The sequence below is a fragment of the Cyanistes caeruleus genome, chromosome 25 (genome assembly GCF_971803275.1).
Source record: "Cyanistes caeruleus chromosome 25, bCyaCae1.hap1.1, whole genome shotgun sequence".
In the NCBI taxonomy this organism is placed as follows: domain Eukaryota; kingdom Metazoa; phylum Chordata; class Aves; order Passeriformes; family Paridae; genus Cyanistes; species Cyanistes caeruleus.
In genome coordinates this window covers 2,536,542-2,558,772 of record NC_141725.1, presented here as the reverse complement: position 1 = coordinate 2,558,772, position 22,231 = coordinate 2,536,542, and the positions used below count along the sequence as shown (strand labels likewise).

General features: G+C 48.6%; 1 protein-coding gene across 1 annotated transcript; it reads right to left on the bottom strand.

Moving 5' to 3' along the window:
- Positions 1 to 896: 896 nt before the first annotated feature.
- On the bottom strand, positions 897 to 20,177 carry MUC16 (mucin 16, cell surface associated). The gene is made up of 46 exons (XM_086862326.1): positions 19,970 to 20,177; positions 19,833 to 19,859; positions 19,463 to 19,608; positions 19,288 to 19,355; positions 18,720 to 18,892; positions 18,583 to 18,609; positions 18,202 to 18,347; positions 18,027 to 18,091; positions 17,424 to 17,596; positions 17,287 to 17,313; positions 16,910 to 17,055; positions 16,735 to 16,799; positions 16,126 to 16,298; positions 15,989 to 16,015; positions 15,608 to 15,753; positions 15,433 to 15,497; positions 14,824 to 14,996; positions 14,687 to 14,713; positions 14,306 to 14,451; positions 14,129 to 14,196; positions 13,539 to 13,711; positions 13,402 to 13,428; positions 13,032 to 13,177; positions 12,857 to 12,924; positions 12,290 to 12,462; positions 11,550 to 11,576; positions 11,142 to 11,287; positions 10,969 to 11,036; positions 10,605 to 10,777; positions 10,121 to 10,147; positions 9,760 to 9,905; positions 9,610 to 9,677; positions 9,111 to 9,283; positions 8,583 to 8,609; positions 8,233 to 8,375; positions 8,055 to 8,122; positions 7,197 to 7,369; positions 6,748 to 6,905; positions 5,899 to 5,966; positions 5,090 to 5,244; positions 4,390 to 4,553; positions 4,234 to 4,298; positions 3,395 to 3,570; positions 3,251 to 3,295; positions 2,468 to 2,547; positions 897 to 1,582 (listed from the first exon to the last, which is right to left on the bottom strand). The coding sequence occupies exons 1-46, from the start codon at positions 20,175 to 20,177 to the stop codon at positions 1,484 to 1,486; spliced, it is 4,932 nt and encodes a 1,643-aa protein (XP_086718452.1). The 3' UTR covers positions 897 to 1,483.
- Between the last annotated feature and the right edge of the window lie 2,054 nt (positions 20,178 to 22,231).

Genomic DNA, 22,231 nt, shown 5'->3' with positions numbered 1-22,231 from the left:
ACTCAGGGCTGCCAAGGCAGGAGCTGCTGCTCTGATGGCACAAAGCTGTGCCAGGGCTTGGGATGGATCTCAGGGCAAGGTTCTTCCCCCCGAGGCTGCTGGCACTGCCCAGGCTCCCCAGGGAATGGGCCCGGCCCCAAGGCTGCCAGAGCTCCAGGAGCGTTTGGACAGCGCTCTCAGGGATGCTCAGGGTGGGCTTGGTGGGGGGTCTGGGCAGGGCCAGGGGCTGCACTGATCATCCCTGAGGGATCTTTCCAGCTCAGGATTTTATGATTCTCATGGCTGGACTCAGCTTTCCTTGGCCAGACTGGGAATTAGAGCTGGGAATTCCTTCCCACCCCGACCGACCCTGGCGCAGGGTGGCAGCTCAGGACTCTGCAGAGGGGTTTTGCAAGAGCTCCGAGAGCTTTTAATCGATGTTTGCTGACATAATTGGTGCTTCAAGCCCTTTGTTTGAGCGAGCAAACTGATCCTGATCCTCTGCAGGAAACTCTGAGCTGGGGGGAACTGGTTGGACCTGCCCTGGAGGAGCTGGGCTTCGGAGGCAAAACCGACTTTGGTTGCATGGAAACATTGCCTGCAGTGGAAGGATTAATGACTAATCATCGGTTCCTTAATTCTAATTGAATGTTTTCACTTTCAGAGAATTCATTTAACTATAGGATCGAGTAATTGCAGAGAAACAGCCCTGAGTCTTGTGCTGGGCAGGAAATTGGGGCATGAAATGGGAGTTTTGGGGCAATTCTGGCCAGGTGAGAGGGGCAGGAAAAGGTGCTGAACTCAAAAAACAGATCCTGTGCTGTGGGATGGGAGCTGAGGAGCAAAACCTCCAGGATTTCTGCAGAGTTTCTGATTTGGGATGATAAAAATGCTGATAAAGGGGAAACAGAACTCCATGGCAGTAAAAGGTGGCATTTATTGAACTGAAATCAGCAGCAATCTCAAAATACACAGCCTGGCTGTGTCACACTCAGATTTAACAAGATCTCTTTACATCATAATGTCATAATTATAAATAGAGGAAATATTTGAATTAATTTAAGATATTTACATTTTTAAAGCTCAGTGTGAAAAAGCTAAAATCTAGGTGGGATTTCTAAATCTACAACAGTCAGTCCCCAAAAATCTCTAAATTAGTATAATTTTAAGCCTTTTTCAGAAAACTGACATTAACACTGAAGGGCTTTGCAAACTGCAGCTCCTGGTAGTTTTTATTTTCTTTCAATTGTGTAATATTTATATAAAATGTATATTTATATAAAACACTGCAGAGCTTAAAAAAAAAATATAATATTTTCCTCAGCACCTGCACTGTTGGCAGTTTCCTGGAGCATGAAAAGAATCATGGCAATAGTGCAAAGGTTTGTCTCAAGGAGAGAAAAAACGCTGAAATAATTTATAACAGAAATATTTTCTAGTTTTTTTTATAGCTATTTTTCCTTCATCAGTGGACGAACAGGTCTGGGAAGACCAAGCTGAGGTGTCAGTGAACCTTCCCAGTGCTCAGGTGGGGGAAGTACAACCCATACAGGCCCTGCTGCACCTGGTACAGGTGGGACTTTCTCCTCAGGCAGGAGAGGACCTGGTGGGAAAAGAACAAAAAATTAATGGGAAAAGAATGAAATTAATGGCAAAATGACCAAAATTAACGGCAAAAAATATTGAATCCATGCTCTGCCCACCATTAGGTGTCCCCAAATCACGTTGCCAGGTGGGAAGGGAGGGATTTTGGGAATAAAAATCCCCAAATGCCTAAAGCTGCAAGGCAGCTCTGCAGCAGAGGGGTTTCCTCTCCCAAATCCTGCTGGCTGTAATTTTGTCTCCTGAACCTCTGTGCTCTCTGTAGATTTAGCTCTTCTCCTCAGCTGGTGCAAAGCAATGTTTTCAAGCAGTGCTTTTCCCCATCAAAGCAGAGATGGGAAGAGGATCTGATCTCCTCTGCCTTTTCCAAGGATTTGCAGCTGGAGCATGGCCCTGCCAGGTTAGAGGGCACTGGATACAAAACTCTCAGTGTGGTTCCCACAGGCTGTTAAAAATGTTGGTTTTGGCAGTCGTCATCCCAAACCTGCTCATCCTGCAGGTATTTGGACAGGGGAGAGGTTTGGGAAATGCTGCAGAGGATTCCCTGTTTCCACCTGTGGATTCCCCAATTCCTGCTCCTCATCTTGGTGCTGGCCTCGCCTTGGGGTTTGTGTTTTTCCCTCTGCAAAAACCCAGTGCCAGCCACGATCCTGCTGCTTTTCCAGAAGGAAAATTCTGCTTCCTTTTCTAAAAATCTCCTCAGCTGACTCTAAATTCCCTTCCCCATCCCCAGTGCTTGGAGGAGCTGGCAGGGACTGAAGGATTTGGGGTGGTTTTTGCTGTTTGCAGGCACTGCTCCCACTGGGATCCTTGGGAATGGGTCTGAATGTCCCTCCTGTGGCTCTGCAGAGCCAGGGGACAGTGGGACAGCAAAGGGGACACTCACCAGGAAGCACAACAAGAGGAGGAGGATGAAACCCAGCAGGGTGAAAAGGCAGATGAGGATGATGGCCCAGAACTGAAGCTCTGAAAAAGGGAAAAAAAAGGGCACATCAGGTTTAGAGACTCCTCCTCGTGGGGTCTGAGAGGGAGATCTCACCCTGGCAAAGTTCAGAAGTGCTGAACGCTCTGTAGGTCAGGGAAAATTACAGAAATTTGGGAAAATGGAGTGAGGGTTCAGGGATCCACAACCTTAAATGTCACTGCAGGGAGCAGCAGAGCCCCCAGCTGGTTCCAGGGGTGTTCAGAGTGACAAAGTTCTGTCTTAACAGCTCCTGGACACTTCTGGGGTCAGGGACAGGGCTCAGGGTGTCAGCAAAGGCTGTGGTTATTTTACCAGAGTGTTTAGGAAAGTGACAGCTCAGGGTATTTTTTTCTCTCTCTGTGTTTGCTGTTAATCCTGGGGTTCTAGATAAACTAAACCATATCTGGTCAGGGTTTTTTTTATTTTTAGAAATACTGCAGTTATCAAAATTTATTGGTGCCAGAGTTTTCAAACAGTTCCCAAACTGCTTTTGCCTGTCCTTCAATTCCATTCCCCTCAGGCTGGTGGCACCTGCTGTTTGCTACCAAGAGCCCTGGATTTTTTGTCATTTCCATGGGTTTAGTCCCATTCCAAGAGATCTGATGCTAATTTATTGCAGCTCAAGTATTTATCAGGGTTCAATTATTTATTAGAGCTCAAGCATTCAGTGGCTGTTGGGTCAATCCTTGCCAAAAAAGCACCCACCTGATCTTTTGGACTCTGGCTCTTCTGTTTTGAGTGGTGAGTAACCTGGAAATGAGGAGTGGGACAGATGAGGAATGGAACTCTGGAGCTGATTTAGGCAAAAACAGGAAGAATTCCCCAAAATGTCCCTCCAGGAGCTCTCACCTTCCACCATCAGACTCTGCTCCTCCAGCTCATAGCTGGGACCCAGCCTGGTGAAGCCCTGGGTCAGGATTTTCAGCTCCTCAAACACCTCCTGCTCTGGTAAAGTCCCTGAGAGGGGATCCAGGGTGAACTTGCAGATGGAGGAAACCTCTGTGTGTCCTTTGCCATGGACAGGCCTGGAGGGTGGCAGAGAGGAGAGAAAATGAAGCTGAGTAGAGCAGGGAGAGGGATTTGGGGTCTCAGGTTTGCAGATGTCCCAGTGACGTCTCATTGGGATGGGATCACTTTTAGTGGCTTGTTCTGGGTGAGGCAGGAACTGCTGGCACCTTGTGAATTCCATCCTCTGATTTAATCCCCAGCAAGGCATTTCTAAGAGGTAAATCATCTCTAAGAGGCAAATCAGCTCTATTTCTACAAGGAAAATCAGCTCTATGAGTTAAATCAGCTTTATTTCTAAAAGTTAAATCTACTCTGCCACTTTGTTCCTCCAAAGAGTAGTTGGAGGACCCTCCACAGGCAGATTTTGTCCTCAGGCTGGTCAGTTGGGTTTCCTTCAGTGTGCCAGTGGAATTTGAGCCTATTTGAGCACGTTAAATGAGAGAATGAACATGTTTGCTTTACCCTGGGATTGTTCATGCATGAAAACAGCTCTGCAAGCACCGAAACAAAACCAGCTCTGTTTGGACAGAAACCTTTTGTGGTAAAGGCAAAAGTGACTGAGGGAGAGTGAGGTGACTCCCGTGTGTCACTGGGGGAACAGAGGTTGGCAGGGAGGGGTGGACACCCTAAATGACCTCCTGAACCGCTCCCTTGGGACTTGAAAACACCACTGGACATACCCAAAGCTCTCCACAGTGCAGCCAACAAATTGTTCCTTCAGGTGGCTGCTCCTGAATACCTCGAGCTGATGGGGAGAAACAAAAGAGTTGAGGAAAGCGGAGTTAATTTAACACATCCTTTGGACAGGGAACTCAAGCTTTTGCTGTTCATTTCACCTCTTTCTCAATCTTCTCTTTGTTCTCTTGGTACATCTGGGAGCTGGAGTCCTGCAGCTCTGGCGAGTAGGGAAGGTTGGAGATTTGGAAATTTAATCCGAAGTTCTCTTTGCGAGACTCGAGGGGTGTCTTGTGGGTTGCTGCCTCAACTGAGAGTTCCAAGGCTGGAAATGGAGAGGAAAATTAAACTCTAGCAGGGAGAAACTGAGGCTTTCCTAGCAAGCAGCACTGAGCAGCAGTCTTTTAGCTGGAAGTATTAGATTGGCAGAACTTGAGTTGCACTGAGGCCTGACAGGAAACTCCAGATATACCAGGGCATTTATTTCTTTGGTATGCTGCACATTGGGAAAAAAAAGCTGAAAGTCTGTTTATCTCTAGCTGTGGTAATCAGTTCAAACTGCAATTTATGATTTTTTTTTAATACTGAAAACACCTTATTTTGAAGAACAATTTAATTTTAAAATTAAATTTAATATTTTTTATTAAATTTAATACTGGAGAACATCTTAATACTGAACAACCCCTTAAGCCATCAGTGACTAGAGGACTGAATGTCTGAATGGCCTAACTCAGAGTCCAGTGATTCAACTTAATAATAGATTTATTTGTGCCCTGACAGAGCAAATTTGGGAGATTCTGAGTGTGCCATGGCAAAGTGAGTTATCCATGTGGACACTGGGAAGGGATTTGATCCACGTACTGTCCACTGAGAATTCCTGAAGTCGGTAGCTGCTCCCCAGCCACAGCCCGGTGGTGTTGGAGGTCCTGTCCTGGAAAGTCCTTTCAACCACAGCCCTGTTGATGCTGGGGTTGGGCTGGAAGAAGCACTGGCAGTCAACCACTATGGATCCAGGCCTGTGGGCAGAGGGACAGAGGTTTGGGGATAAGTAGGATGGGCAGGAAGCTCCGTGTGGGAAGGAGTTTCCTGAAGGGTTCCTGTTGTCCTGAAGGTTGAGTGGTTTAAAGTGATGTGGTGGAATAATGGTGTGGAATGGGCTGCTTGGGGCTTTTCCTCTGGACAGGGACAGGAGTTAAAATTTTACGTCTTCTCTGGACAGATTTAGGTTGTATTGCATGAATGCAAGGAAAAAGCAGCACTTTTAGGTTTTTTAAATCTTTGGTGTTGTGGGAGGGTCCTTTGTTCAAGCCTCACTCAGTCTTGAGCAGGACATCACAGCTCACTTTTAAAATCTAGTGGAGCTCAGGTTGAGACGAGTGCAGAGGCCACAGGATCACCAGTTCCCAGGTGGAACTGGTGGAAAAGGATGGAATCTGTAATTCCTGGGATACTCAGAGACCTGAGAGTGCCTTACAGAAACCCTGACTGAGAAACCCCAAAATAAATTCAAACCGACAACTTCTGTGAAGTCTGGAAATGCCTCCTTAGGGCATCAGTTTCCCACAGGAGAATGGAAGGGAGGAAATCCATAGGGGCCAGTGGCTCTTGGCCATGGGGGAGCAGTGCCAGGGTGTAGCAATCTTTAAACAAAATCAGATTTTATCCCAGACCTCAGCCTGGTGATCCTGCAGGTCAGGAACTGGTCCCGCAGGTCGCTCTGACGGTACAGGTGATTCATCTGAAATTAAAATGTCCCATTAAATATTAATGAGTTTGGGCACTGTGCTGGAGGCTTTAGGCCAGCAGGAGGGACTTGAACTCTGGAGAAATGCCAGGGTTATTTTTTGCTGGTTGGATTTCATGGGGGTTGGGTTTTACTTTGGAATAGGCACTTTTTTGGGGATGGGGTCCGACTTCCAGCCTGGCAAGCATTCCTGCCTTATCTGAGCAGGATGGCAGTGTGGGGGAGCAGTGTCCTGAGTCACATCCCCACCTCACAGACCCAGAGCTCAAAGAGAGCAAAACCCACCCAACCACAGCCTCATCAGTTTGATAAATTGGATTGGTGCTGAAGAGAAAACATTGGATTCTAGGACTGAATCATGTGTAGACCAGGGATTTGCCAGCAGGGATTGGCCTTGGATGCAGTTCTCGAGGTGGGAGTGAAATGCTGAATGAACATCTGTTAATGTTCATTTAACAGATCAGCTCTGGCATTTTGCAGTCCATGTCTTTGGCTGGAGAGAATTTCATAAGACCACATGGAATCATCAAATGGTTTGGGTTGGAAAAGACCTTAATGATCCTCCAGCCCCAGTCCCCTGCCATGGGCAGGGATGACACCCACCAGGTACAACTTAAAACCAAAACTGAATCAAAGGTCAATCTCATCTTTCAGATTGTAGAAATTTTTGTTCCCAAATGTTGATTTTTTAATTTTTTTTTTTAATTCAGACATAAATCTTTGGTAGTTGCTTCAAGCACTGACCAGTCAGACATATTCCCAAACACCTCCTTACCTTGTTGGTGATGCTTTCTACTGCTGCTCTGTATTCTGGAGACTGGGAATCAGGGTTGGTGAGGTTTTCATTGATTATTCTAAAGCTCAGTCTGTAGCCCAGTTTGACTGCAGTCAAGAGAGGCTCTTTGGTGGCAGCTGTGTCTGTGAGGGTAAAACCTAAATAAAAAGGGTAGAGTAAATTTATTTTTACATATGTTCATATCATAAAAGCAATATAGATTCACCCCTGCTTAGGTCATACACTGTACCAGTGAAATTCACCAGGAACTTGTCTGATTTAGGAATGGAAATGCTGCCAGCATGGCAATATCCTATAGGACTGGTTTTATCATTGTGTCAAACTTAAAGAAAACCAACAGACCAAAGGGTTCATCATTGCTCAGGCCCCAGTGATGAGGAATGATCTCCAGGAGATCCCAAAATCCTGTTATCCCCATGGATACTTACCATCAACGTACAGGCTGCTCCTGTCCAGGCTGTAGTGGCCCAGATTGGTGACGTTGTTTGTCATGGTGCTCAGCTCCTGGTAAAGCTTTTCTCTGTCAAACCTGGCCAGGCTGGCATTGTCCTTGTAGCTGCACACAGCATCCACTTTTGTGTCATCCCTGCTCCTTCCAGACCTGGGGAAAAACGTCAGACACGTTCTTTGGGACACTGCTCTGCTGGAAGAACTTCCTGTGGGGTTTTTAGGACAGACACCAAACCCACAGTGCCAATGGGCTCTTGCATCCTTCACCAGGCTTTCCAGAATTGGGGTGATGACATTTAGATACCAAAATTATTTTATCAGCTAAAAAAAAATCCTGGCTGGACAAGGAAGTGTCACCAGCTGCTCTTTTCTGGCCTCAGCACAGCCATGAATTGAAGGTGTGTGAGAGTGGGGAAAGAAATGGTTCATTGCAGTTTCAGGAGTATTTTAGGTGTTTTATATTTAGGTGTTTTAGTATTTCAGACACTTTTAGGATTCTTTCAGATATTTTTAGTGTCTGCAGGGAGGGCTCAGAGCAGGGACCAAGCTCTGCCCTTTGGGGCTGAGGAACAGTACAAGAGGAACAAGGCAGGAACTGATGCCCAGGAAATTCATGAACATGAGGAAGAACAACTTCCTTGTGCAGTGACCAGGCACTGGAACAGATTGTCCAGAAAAGTTGTGGAATCTCCTCACTGGAAATATTCTAGAGCCATTTGGACACAATCCATGTGCTCTCTGGGATGACCCTGCTGGAGAGGGAGGTGGGACCAGGTGACCCACGGAGGTCCCTTCAAACCTGACCCATCCTGTGATTCTGGAATTCCAAATCTTACCTAAATCTCATGGCTTTACATCCTGTGTAGGCAGAGTTTATGCTGCTTCTCTTGAAAAGAGGGTCAAGCTGTCAAAAAAAAGGACAATTGAGAATTTGGAATCATATCCTGAGTTTAAAGCAGGTGGATTTAGGTCACCACCAAGACCCAAAAGGGCCACAAGAAGAGCCAGACTCACATAGTGGTTCATAACTTTCACTGTGGAAAGGAATCTGCGGGAATTTGGCTCATCCAGATCTGCAGTGTAGCGGAGGTTGGTCAAGGTGAAGTTAAGTGTGAAATTCCTGGATATTGGTTTTGGTGCAGCTGTGGTGCTCCTGGCTGTAATCAAAGGGGAGAAGGATTAGGAATTTCCTACAGAAAAAGCTGTTTTCACTTTCAAAACATTCCTAATCCCAGCACACCTCAAAGCTACTCCGAATAATCTCTCCCCCTCTGATTTTCTCAGGGCATTGCTCCTTTGAGAGCTTCCCCTGAAATGAATTTGGCAAAATGTGCATGGCAAAATGAATTTGGCAAAATACTTACGGGATCTCTCAAGGGGTTCGTTGTAACCTGGAAAGGAAATGCAAGAGAAAGAATTATGTAAGACAGCATCCACTTTGGAGAAGGGAAGTGTAGAGGGGGTGATAAAAGGATGACTTGAGAATGAATCATCAGAACCTGGCCCCAAGGGTGTGAATGTATTAAACAAAGCAAACTTAGGCAGAACAATGTGCTTTGGAAGAGCAGGGCTACAATGAGAAAATGTGTGGGCCAGTGTTTAATTATACACTGTGGGACTGAAATCAAGCAAAATGTTCATAGGCAGGTGAATGATTGAGGTCAAGACTAAAATTAAGTTCACTTTTCAATGTAATACAGAAATTAAAAGCTTAAAAAATGTCAACGTGGAAAGATTTTAAATTTTATACTTCATCTTACACAGATAAATCAGGTAGAAAACCCTAGACCTTCTCCTTAAGGTGACTTTTTTAATATTGAGGTGATCCCTGAGAGCTGAGGCGGTCCCAAAATGCTCCAGTGCCTGGAGGAGTGGGAAAATCAAACACTCACCATTGACATAGAGGCTCTTGTTGTCCAGGTCGTAGATTCCCAGCTTGGTGATGCCATTTGTCATTTTCCTCATCTCTTGGTAAACCTCAGCTGGGTTAAATTTGGGCACCTGGGAGCCATTTCTGTAGCCACAGATGGTGTCCACTCCTGTGCTATCCCTGTTCTTCCCAGGCCTGAGGAATTTAATATCATGGAGCTTCTGTTAGTTATTAAAAATATTTTGGAGGGGGAGGGTTTGTTTGGTTTTTTTGTTTTGATGTGATTAAAAAACCCTCCAAATAAATCTGCTCACAATTCACAGATGAGCTGCAGAAACCACCAAGATATGGCCTTACAAGGGAAAGGGCTTTTTAAGGTTAAGACCACACAAAATGGTGTAGAAGCTTTATTATAATGAAAGCAACTACTTGAGAAAGGAGGACAATTATTAAAGTGCCAGACAAATGTAAGGAAATCCATTTGCTGCAGTTCCAAGTGAATCTCTGTGGTTATTGCTCACCTGAATCCCGTCACTTTGCAGCCAGTGAAATGGGGGCCAATGCTGCTCTTCTGAAGCAGGGAGTCAATCTAGCAAGGAAAAGTCTTTGTGAATACAGGAACCCCAAAATCCTGGGTGATTTCAGTGAAAAACAACAGCATTTTGGCTTACGTAGTGTTTCATTATTTTCTCAGCAGACTGGAATTTACGGGAGTTTGGTGTCTCCAGGTCTGTGGTGAACATGAGGTTGGTTATGGTGAAGTTCAGGGTGAAGTTTTCCGTGATTGCTCCTGGGCTTTGTGTGGTTGATTTTACTGCTGCAAGAGAGAACAAAAACAACAATGAGTAAATAAGAACAGGATCTCCATCAGACATTGCTGTTACTGGTTTTCTTAGGGAAAAAACCCATGTGCACATGATCCCACCCTTCAGACCTTTTGCAGTGTTAAGAACACTGCCAAATCAGCAGAAGAGAAAACCAATTTATGCCTTTAAGTAGTCTTAACCTGTATTTGGTTTTAAATATACTTACAGGATAGAATCTGAGGTTCATTGTAACCTGAAAAACAAATGGAAAATTATTAGGAAAATATTCCAAGAAAGACTCAGCAGGACTAAAGACAGGGGATTTTATTACAAGATTGTGGTTACTGAATTCAAGACTTTTAACTTGGTGACAGACGGGTTTTGCCCTCTAATTTTTGTTCTCTGTTTTAAGAGGTGAATTAAACCTTCTTTATTCTAATTTCAAATTAGTCTGTGTCAACGCTGAAGGCTGGACTTGATCAGAGGTCTTCTCCAACCATAATGGTTCCATGATTCCAACATAGAATCCCAGAATGGTTTGAGATAGAAAGGACCTTCAAGACCATCCAGGTGCACCTCTCTGCCCTGGACAGGGACAGCTTTAACTAGACCAGGATGCTCAGAGCTCCATCCCACATGGCCTTAAACAGCTCCAGAGACAGGGAATCCACAATTTCATTTGGAAAAATGCCTTGAGAAGGTTTCATTACCATTGACATAGAGGCTCTGGCTGTTGAGGCTGTAGTGTCCCAGCTTGGTGATGCCATTGGTCATTTTGCTCAGCTCATGGTAAATGGTTGTTCTGTTGAATTTGGGATCTGAAGGCTCATCCCTACAGCTGCACATGGCATCCACTACTGTGTCATCCCTGTTCTCCGTGGACCTAGGAAACGAGGCATTGGTTTAGTCATTAATGAGAAATTGATCTTAACTTCTTGCATACAAAGAGAGGGATCAGAAAAACCCCTCAGACATCACAACCACATAAGAAAATACCCAAAGATGAGTTAAATGCTGAGAAATGGAAATTTTAAGAAGCAGAAAATGGGGACTTTTCTCAGACATGGCTCTTACCTGAATGCCATTATTTTGCAGCCAATGTAAGCTGGGCCAATGCTGCTCCTTTGGAGTAAAAGATCAAGCTGGAAATGGAATAACAACATGGAAGTGAGTTGTCCCAGTGAAGGTAAGAGATGAGAGATACTGAGAGAACTCTGCCCCAGCAGAGCATTGTTTGTGAGACTTACATAGTGGTACATGACTTTTTCTGTTGACTTGAATCTCCTGGAATTGGGTTTCTGCAGATCTGCTGTGAACTGGAGGTTGGTTATTGTGAAGTTCAGGGTGAAGTTCTTCACTGCTGGTGCTAGAGGTTGGATAGTTTGATCAGCAGCTGTAATGAAAAAGGAAAATTATTGCTTGAAAGTACCATTAATGTTCAACATCCCAAGAGGAAGCACTCTAGGTAAAATTCCCAGATAATCTAGGGGGCTTCAAGGCTATATAAGCTATGGTTCCCAAACAGGCTCACAAATTCTCTTAACACTACTTTATAAACCAGCAGTGCTCTTGCTTGATTAATCCAACTTCCTGTTTTGGCTGTTGCTAATTAGCAAAATCTTCCTGCCCCTCAATTTCCCTTTAGTGGTACTTACATAGTTCAGGCTGCACTTCATGATGACCTATGGGGGAAAGAAAAGGAACAGGACTTGAGGAAGTGCCTTAGAGTTGGAAAGGTTTGGCACACACTAGAATACAGAACATGTCTGAGAGCGCCTGAGTAAACATTTCCTAGGAAAGATTGATTTGGTGACTGTCCAGGCATAAATGCATATTACTGTGTTGGCAAGGTGCTGCTTTTCTTAGCAGTGCACAGAATTCTCCATTTCTTAGGGATATTTAGAGGAAATTTACCAATTCCCGAAATCCAGTTTAGAATCACAGACTGGTTTGGGGTGGAAAGGAAGTTAAAAATCATCAGGTTCCAACAACACTGCCATGGCCAAGGAATCATTTAATTTCTACATGGAAAATTTATGCATGATTATGTAAAGCAGCGATAAGTGATAGTGCTTGAATGACATTGAGAGGTCAGACCCTTTTATTTTCTGAGATATTCGTAAATAGAATACTTTAACATAGAGTAAATGAGAAAATACACTTGAAAAAGATTAATTTTAATGTATTAAAAAATACATAGAAGGAGGTAAAATAATAAACGTATGTAGAATGTATGAGATGTCCATGGAAAAACAATGAGAGATACAAATGAGTGAAAGAAGAAAAAGTACTACAAAAAGAGGAATGATTTTGTGAAAGAAAACGACAAGATATGAAATCACCAAAGCATAGAAAATGAAATATATGAAAATTAAATAAATGAAAAAAAAATCACCGTTGACGTAGAGACTGTCCGTGTCCAGGCTGTAGGGGCCCAGCTGGGTGATGCCTCTGGTCTTGTTGCTCACTTGGTGGTACAGCCCCACCCTGTCCAAAGGCGCAGCCGAGGCCTCCTTGCTGTAGCTGCACACGGCGTCCACCCGCGTCTCGTCCCTGTGGCTGCCTGGCCTGCAAAACACAGGGACCTCCCTGAGCACTCTCCTCTGCCTGTTCTCCTCTGGAGCTTGCACCATGGAACTACCATGGTCATTTCAGAGTGGCAATTTAACATTTGTCTTCCCAAAACTGGGGCATGTGTTTTGTGGCCGTACACTGATCTGCACCTTCAATAACGCCTTGGCGTATTTAGGAAGCAGAGGGCCTGCAAGAACTTTTGGGCCTCCCTTGCTCAAAGAGAGAAATGCAGGAAATGAGGGGGACATATAAGCATGAGGTACATTGGGAAGAAGATCCTGGGATGGTAGGAGAAGGTCCTTGCTCCATAAAGGTGGGGAACATGACAATGACTGGTCCACATACATAAGCAAGGGCACAGAGAGGCACACTGGAGAGACACTCATACCTGAAGTCTGTTGTCTCACATCCTTGGAAAACAGGGCCAATGCTGCTTTCCTTCAGCAGGCGGTCCAGCTGCCAAGGGAAATGGTGTCACAGTTAAGGCATGGCAATCTCAGTGTTCTTCTAAGTGGAGGGAGCCCAGGGAAGACAAGACAATTTTCCATGGCCGGCCCACTTACCAATGTGTTCATAACCCTTCGAGTAGCTCTGAACTTGGCCGAGTCAGGATTCTCCAGGTCAGAAGTGTAGGGAAGGTTGGTGATGGTGAAGTTGACGGTGAAACGCTCAAGGGCAGCAGCTGTCGTTGTTGGTGGGTGGGTGGGAGCTGGAAGAAGCACAAAGGGGCAAGGAAAAGAGGCAAAACCCAGGATGTCAAGGCTGTGGTTGCAAAACCACATCCCTGCATTGCCATCCCTGCTCTCCATGGGAAAGGCTGGATGAATTCCTGACTCTATCCAGGAAGCCTAGCACAAGCCCTCAGCCTCCTCTGAATCCACAGTGAGCCCTTTGCTGCCTTCAGATCCCATCCCACTCCTGCAAGGTACTCACTGGTCAGCACTGGCTGCTCATTGTATCCTGGGAAAAGAGAGAGACAGAGGGTCAGGAGCTGGATGTGGGCCAGGGACAGCACTGGGCGAGGGCTGCCTTGGCAGAGCAGAGGAGGCTGAGGGAGGAGCGCCACTCACCATTGACGTAGAGGCTGTCCTTGTCCAGGCTGTAGGGGCCCAGCTGGGTGATGCCTCTGGTCTTGTTGCTCACTTGGTGGTACAGCCCCACCCTGTCCAAAGGCGCAGCCGAGGCCTCCTTGCTGTAGCTGCACACGGCGTCCACCCGGGTCTCGTCCCTGTGGCTGCCTGGCCTGCAAAATACAGGGACCTCCCTCAGCACTTCCTCTGCACTCTCCTCTCAGGCCTGTAACCTTTTCCTGCTCTCTCCATTTCTGAATTTGAAATCAAGCCCTCTCTCTCCCAAATGTGTGTATTTGGGAGTTCTCCAGCTCCAAGAAAGCCCTGAGACACTTCATGAAGGAGAGAGCCTGGAAGGAATTGGAAGACCTTCTAGGGGATGCCAAGTAATCTTCACCTTCACTACCCCAAGATGAGAGTAAAGCCAGTGAGAGGGTGTTCTAGGAGAGAAGGGCTTTGGGGAGAAATTCAGAAAGAAGAAAGCCATAAGGTAGAAAATCCTGCCTCCAGGAAAGAGGAGACCATGAGTGTGACCAGCCTCGTTATGTATAGGAGAGCCTTGCAAAGGGACACTGGGGTGCAACTCATACCTGAAGTCGGTTGTTTCACATCCTTGGAAAACGGGGCCAATGCTGCTGTCCTTCAGCAGGCGGTCCAGCTGCCAAGGAAAGAGGATTCCCAGTTAAGGCATGGCCAGCTGCCTGCACTCATCCCAAGATGATGAAGCCAAAGAGGGAAAGGATATGGCTCAGTGCCGGTCCCCTTACCAATGTGTTCATAACCCTTCGAGTAGCTCTGAACTTGGCCGAGTCAGGATTCTCCAGGTCGGAAGTGTAGGGAAGGTTGGTGATGGTGAAGTTGACGGTGAAACGCTCAAGGGCAGCAGCTGTCGTTGTTGGTGGGTGGGTGGGAGCTGGAAGAAGCACAAAGGGGGAAGGGAAAGAGGCAAAACCCAGGATGTCCAGACTGTGGTTGGCAAGCCATAGAGGTCATCCTGCCATCCCTGCTCTCCATGGGAAAGGCTGGAAGAATTCCTGCTTCTATCCTGGAAGCCGAAGGACATGCCCTCAGCTTCCTCTGCCCTAGATAAGATCCCAGTGAGCCCTTTGCTGTCTTCAGATTCCATCCCACTCCTGCAAGGTACTCACTGGTCAGCACTGGCTGCTCGTTGTATCCTGGGAAAAGAGAGAGACAGAGGGTCAGGAGCTGGATGTGGGCCAGGGACAGCACTGGGCGAGGGCTGCCTTGGCAGAGCAGAGGAGGCCGAGGGAGGAGCGCTGCTCACCATTGACGTAGAGGCTGTCCTTGTCCAGGCTGTAGGGGCCCAGCTGGGTGATGCCTCTGGTCTTGTTGCTCACTTGGTGGTACAGCCCCACCCTGTCCAAAGGCGCAGCCGAGGCCTCCTTGCTGTAGCTGCACACGGCGTCCACCCGGGTCTCGTCCCTGTGGCTGCCTGGCCTGCAAAACACAGGGACCTCCCTGAGCACTCTCATCAGTATATTCTGCCTTTCAGCCTGGTGCATTCATAGCCATCAGTAAGTTGAAATCCTTGGTCTGCCTTCCCTAAACACGTGTGTGTTTGGTGGCCACATACTGCTCCTCATTCTCACTAATGCTCTGGGATACTTGATTAAGGAGAGAGCCTGGAATGGTGTTGTAAATACTCTTGAGTTTACCAAATAACCTTGGCCTATTCCATGCAAGGATGAGAGGATGGGTTTAGAAAGGGACCTCCAAGAGGAAATAACACAGAGAAAACATCCTGGAGCAGAACGGCATCAAGGAGAAGGGGCTCCCTTTGTAAGAGTGGACAACATGAGTGTTCTCTGACCCAGCCCTTGACCTCTCATGTGAGCATGAGGCTTGCAAAGGGACGCTGGGGTGCAGAGCATACCTGAAGTCTGTTTCACATCCCTGAAAAGCAGGACCAATGGTGCTGGTCTTCAGCAGGCGGTCCAGCTGCCAATGGAAGACGTTTCACAATTAAGCCATGGCCAGCTCCTCTGCACTGCTACCAAACTGATGAGGTCAGGGAGATCAGGGATATGGCTCAGTTCTGGTCCACCTACCATCATGTTCATAACCCTTCGAGTAGCTCTGAACTTGGCCGAGTCAGGATTCTCCAGGTCGGAAGTGTAGGGAAGGTTGGTGATGGTGAAGTTGACGGTGAAACGCTCAAGGGCAGCAGCTGTCGTTGTTGGTGGGTGGGTGGGAGCTGGAAGAAGCACAAAGGGGGAAGGGAAAGAGGCAAAACCCAGGATGTCCAGACTGTGGTTGGCAAGCCATAGAGGTCATCCTGCCATCCCTGCTCTCCATGGGAAAGGCTGGAAGAATTCCTGCTTCTATCCTGGAAGCCGAAGGACATGCCCTCAGCTTCCTCTGCCCTAGATAAGATCCCAGTGAGCCCTTTGCTGTCTTCAGATTCCATCCCACTCCTGCAAGGTACTCACTGGTCAGCACTGGCTGCTCGTTGTATCCTGGGAAAAGAGAGAGACAGAGGGTCAGGAGCTGGATGTGGGCCAGGGACAGCACTGGGCGAGGGCTGCCTTGGCAGAGCAGAGGAGGCCGAGGGAGGAGCGCTGCTCACCATTGACGTAGAGGCTGTCCGTGTCCAGGCTGTAGGGGCCCAGCTGGGTGATGCCTCTGGTCTTGTTGCTCACTTGGTGGTACAGCCCCACCCTGTCCAAAGGCGCAGCCGAGGCCTCCTTGCTGTAGCTGCACACGGCGTCCACCCGCGTCTCGTCCCTGTGGCTGCCTGGCCTGCAAAACACAGGGACCTCCCTGAGCACTCTCATCGGTATATTCTGCCTTTCAGCCTGGTGCATTCATAGCCATCAGTAAGTTGAAATCCTTGGTCTGCCTTCCCTAAACATATGTGTGTTTGGTGGCCACATACTGCTCCTCATTCTCACTAATGCTCTGGGATACTAGATTAAGGAGAGAGCCTGGAATGGTGTTGAAAATACTCCTGAGTTTACCAAATAACCTTGGCCTATTCCATGCAAGGATGAGAGGATGGGTTTAGAAAGGGACCTCCAAGAGGAAATAACACAGAGAAAACATCCTGGAGCAGAACGGCATCAAGGAGAAGGGGCTCCCTTTGTAAGAGTGGACAACATGAGTGTTCTCTGACCCGGCCCTTGACCTCTCATGTGAGCATGAGGCTTGCAAAGGGACGCTGGGGTGCAGAGCATACCTGAAGTCTGTTTCACATCCCTGAAAAGCAGGACCAATGGTGCTGGTCTTCAGCAGGCGGTCCAGCTGCCAATGGAAGACGTTTCACAATTAAGCCATGGCCAGCTCCTCTGCACTGCTACCAAACTGATGAGGCCAGGGAGATCAGGGATATGGCTCAGTGCTGGTCCACCTACCATCATGTTCATAACCCTTCGAGTAGCTCTGAACTTGGCCGAGTCAGGATTCTCCAGGTCAGAAGTGTAGGGAAGGTTGGTGATGGTGAAGTTGACGGTGAAACGCTCAAGGGTAGCAGCTGTCGTTGTTGGTGGGTGGGTTGGAGCTGAAAGAAGAACAGATAGGGAATTACAAATTGGAAAACTGTGATTGTTATAGCTCTGGCTGCATTAGTGCAGAGGTCTCCTGCCAGCTCAGTTCTCCAAGGCCAAGGCAAGGAGACTCCCCATATGCCCAGGATCTCAAGCCCCAGCCGGCAGAGTCCACTGCCCTAAAGAAGACAAGTAAGTGGCCCTTGCTACCTTCAGATCCCATCCCACTCCTGCAAGGTACTCACTGGTCAGCACTGGCTGCTCGTTGTATCCTGGGAAAAGAGAGAGACAGAGGGTCAGGAGCTGGATGTGGGCCAGGGGCAGCACTGGGCGAGGGCTGCCTTGGCAGAGCAGAGGAGGCCGAGGGAGGAGCCTCAGTCACCGTTGACATAGAGGCTGTCCTTGTCCAGGCTGTAGGGGCCCAGCTGGGTGATGCCTCTGGTCTTGTTGCTCACTTGGTGGTACAGCCCCACCCTGTCCAAAGGCGCAGCCGAGGCCTCCTTGCTGTAGCTGCACACGGCGTCCACCCGCGTCTCGTCCCTGTGGCTGCCTGGCCTGCAAAACACAGGGACCTCCCTGAGCACTCTCATCTGTACCTTCTCCTTTTAAGCCTTTCATAGCCATTTGTAAGTTGAAATCCTTGGTCTGCCTTCCCTAAACATATGTGTGTTTGGTGGCCACATACTGCTCCTCATTCTCACTAATGCTCTGGGAAACTTGATTAAGGAGAGTTCCTGGAATGGTGTTGAAAATACTCTTGAGTTTACCAAATAATCTTGGCCTATTCCATGCAAGGATGAGAGGATGGGTTTAGAAAGGGACCTCCAAGAGCAAGTAGCACAGGGAGAACATCCTGGAGCAGAACGGCATCAAGGAGAAGGGGCTCCCTTTGTAAGAGTGGACAACATGAGTGTTCTCTGACCCAGCCCTTGACCTCTCATGTGAGCATGAGGCTTGCAAAGGGACGCTGGGGTGCAGAGCATACCTGAAGTCTGTTTCACATCCCTGAAAAGCAGGACCAATGGTGCTGGTCTTCAGCAGGCGGTCCAGCTGCCAATGGAAGACGTTTCACAATTAAGCCATGGCCAGCTCCTCTGCACTGCTACCAAACTGATGAGGTCAGGGAGGCCAAGGAGACAGCTCAGTGCTGGTCCACCTACCATCATGTTCATAACCCTTCGAGTAGCTCTGAACTTGGCCGAGTCAGGATTCTCCAGGTCGGAAGTGTAGGGAAGGTTGGTGATGGTGAAGTTGACGGTGAAACGCTCAAGGGCAGCAGCTGTCGTTGTTGGTGGGTGGGTGGGAGCTGGAAGAAGCACAAAGGGGGAAGGGAAAGAGGCAAAACCCAAGATGTCAAGGCTGTGGTTGGCAAACCATAGAGGTCATCCTGCCATCCCTGTTCTCCATGGGAAAGGCTGGAAGAATTGCTGCCTCCATCCTGGAAGCCAAAGAACATGCCCTCAGCTTCCTCTGCCCTGGAGAACATCCCAGTGAGCCCTTTGCTGCCTTCAGATCCCATCCCTCTCCTGCAAGGTACTCACTGGTTAGCACTGGCTGCTCGTTGTATCCTGGGAAAAGAGAGAGACAGAGGGTCAGGAGCTGGATGTGGGCCAGGGACAGCACTGGGCGAGGGCTGCCTTGGCAGAGCAGAGGAGGCCGAGGGAGGAGCGCCGCTCACCGTTGACATAGAGGCTGTCCTTGTCCAGGCTGTAGGGGCCCAGCTGGGTGATGCCTCTGGTCTTGTTGCTCACTTGGTGGTACAGCCCCACCCTGTCCAAAGGCGCAGCCGAGGCCTCCTTGCTGTAGCTGCATACGGCGTCCACCTGGGTCTCGTCCCTGTGGCTGCCTGGCCTGCAAAACACAGGGACCTCCCTCAGCACCCTCCTCTGCCTTTTTTTCTCTCCATCTGGCATCATGGAACTGCCATGGTCATTTCAGAGTGGCTATTTAACATTTGTCTTCCCAAAACTGAGGCATGTGTTTTGTGGCCGTACACTGATCTGTGCCTTCAATAACAGCCTTGGCATATATAGGAAGCAGAGAGCCTGCAAGAACTTTTGGGCCTTCCCTGCTCAATGTGGGAAATGCAGGAAATAAGGGGGATGCATATGCGTGAGGTGCATTAGAAAGAAGATTCTGGGATGGACGGTGAATGTACTTGCCCCCTGAAGGCAGAGAACATGACAATGACTGGTCCACATACATAAGCAAGGGCACAGAAAGGCACACTGGAGAGACACTCATACCTGAAGTCTGTTGTCTCACATCCTTGGAAAACAGGGCCAATGCTGCTGTCCTTCAGCAGGCGGTCCAGCTGCCAAGGGAAATGGTGTCACTGTTAAGGCATGGCAATCTCAGTGTTCTTCTAGAGGAAGGGAACCCAGGCAAGGCAAGACAATTTTCCATGGCCGGCCCACTTACCAATGTGTTCATAACCCTTCGAGTAGCTCTGAACTTGGCCGATTCAGGATTCTCCAGGTCGGAAGTGTAGGGAAGGTTGGTGATGGTGAAGTTGACGGTGAAACGCTCAAAGGCAGTAGCTGTCGTTGTTGGTGGGTGGGTGGGAGCTGGAAGAAGCACAAAGGGGAAGGGAAAGAGGCAAAACCCAGGATGTCAAGGCTGTGGTTGGCAAACCATAGAGGTCATCCTGCCACCTCTGCTATCCATGGGAAAGGCTGGAAGAATTCAAGCCCGCAGCCAGGAAGCCTAGCACAAGCCCTCATCCTCCTCTGAATCCACAGTGAGCCCTTTGCTGCCTTCAGATCCCATCCCACTCCTGCAAGGTACTCACTGGTCAGCACTGGCTGCTCATTGTATCCTGGGAAAAGAGAGAGACAGAGGGTCAGGAGCTGGATGTGGGCCAGGGACAGCACTGGGCGAGGGCTGCCTTGGCAGAGCAGAGGAGGCCGAGGGAGGAGCCTCAGTCACCGTTGACGAAGAGGCTGTCCTTGTCCAGGCTGTAGGGGCCCAGCTGGGTGATGCCTCTGGTCTTGTTGCTCACTTGGTGGTACAGCCCCACCCTGTCCAAAGGCGCAGCCGAGGCCTCCTTGCTGTAGCTGCACACGGCGTCCACCCGCGTCTCGTCCCTGTGGCTGCCTGGCCTGCAAAACACAGGGACTTCCCTGAGCACTCTCATCTGTACCTTCTCCTTTTAAGCCTTTCATAGCCATTTGTAAGTTGAAATCCTTGGTCTGCCTTCCCTAAACATATGTGTGTTTGGTGGCCACATACTGCTCCTCATTCTCACTAATGCTCTGGGATACTTGATTAAGGAGAGTGCCTGGAATGGTGTTGTAAATACTCTTGAGTTTACCAAATAATCTTGGCCTATTCCATGCAAGGATGAGAGGATGGGTTTAGAAAGGGACCTCCAAGAGCAAGTAGCACAGGGAGAACATCCTGGAGCAGAACGGCATCAAGGAGAAGGGGCTCCCTTTGTAAGAGTGGACAACATGAGTGTTCTCTGACCCAGCCCTTGACCTCTCATGTGAGCATGAGGCTTGCAAAGGGACGCTGGGGTGCAGAGCATACCTGAAGTCTGTTTCACATCCCTGAAAAGCAGGACCAATGGTGCTGGTCTTCAGCAGGCGGTCCAGCTGCCAATGGAAGACGTTTCACAATTAGGCCTTCGCCACCTCCTCTGCACTGCTACCAAACTGATGAGGTCAGGGAGGCCAAGGAGATGGCTCAGAACTAGTCCACCTACCATCATGTTCATAACCCTTCGAGTAGCTCTGAACTTGGCCGAGTCAGGATTCTCCAGGTCGGAAGTGTAGGGAAGGTTGGTGATGGTGAAGTTGACGGTGAAACGCTCAAGGGCAGCAGCTGTCGTTGTTGGTGGGTGGGTGGGAGCTGGAAGAAGCACAAAGGGGGAAGGGAAAGAGGCAAAACCCAGGATGTCAAGGCTGTGGTTGGCAAACCATAGAGGTCATCCTGCCATCCCTGCTCTCCATGGGAAAGGCTGGAAGAATTCCTGCTTCTATCCTGGAAGCCGAAGGACATGCCCTCAGCTTCCTCTGCCCTAGATAAGATCCCAGTGAGCCCTTTGCTGTCTTCAGATTCCATCCCACTCCTGCAAGGTACTCACTGGTTAGCACTGACTGCTCGTTGTATCCTGGGAAAAGAGAGAGACAGAGGGTCAGGAGCTGGATGTGGGCCAGGGACAGCACTGGGCGAGGGCTGCCTTGGCAGAGCAGAGGAGGCTGAGGGAGGAGCGCCGCTCACCGTTGACGAAGAGGCTGTCCTTGTCCAGGCTGTAGGGGCCCAGCTGGGTGATGCCTCTGGTCTTGTTGCTCACTTGGTGGTACAGCCCCTCCCTGTCCAAAGGCGCAGCCGAGGCCTCCTTGCTGTAGCTGCACACGGCGTCCACCCGCGTCTCGTCCCTGTGGCTGCCTGGCCTGCAAAATACAGGGACCTCCCTCAGCACCCTCCTCTGCCTTTTTTCCTCTCCATCTTGCATCATGGAACTGCCGTGGTCATTTCAGAGCGGCAATTTAACATTTGTCTTCCCAAAACTGAGGCATGTGTTTTGTGGCTGTGCACAGATGTGCACCTTCAATAACAGCCTTGGCATATTTAGGAAGCAGAGGGCCTGCAAGAACTTTAGGATCAACTTGGGGACTTTTTGGCCTTTCCAGCTCAAAGAGTTGAGAGAAGGAAGCATGGGGTGTATAGAAGAGAGGTGAATTTGGAGGAAGGTCCCTGGGAAGGATAATGAATTTTCTTGCTCCATAAAGTTGGGGAACATGACAATGACTTGTTCTCTTACATAAACAATGGGCACAGAGAGGCACACTGGAGAGACACTCATACCTGAAGTCTGTTGTCTCACATCCTTGGAAAACAGGGCCAATGCTGCTTTCCTTCAGCAGGCGGTCCAGCTGCCAAGGGAAATGGTGTCACAGTTAAGGCATGGCAATCTCACTGTTATTCTTCTAAGTAGAGTGAGCCCAGGGAAGACAAGACAATTTCCCAGTGCCGGCCCACTTACCAAGGTGTTCATAACCCTTCGAGTAGCTCTGAACTTGGCCGATTCAGGATTCTCCAGGTCGGAAGTGTAGGGAAGGTTGGTGATGGTGAAGTTGACGGTGAAACGCTCAAAGGCAGCAGCTGTCGTTGTTGGTGGGTGGGTGGGAGCTGGAAGAAGAGCAAATAAGAACAACAATGGGCAAAGACTGGCTTGGTACAGCT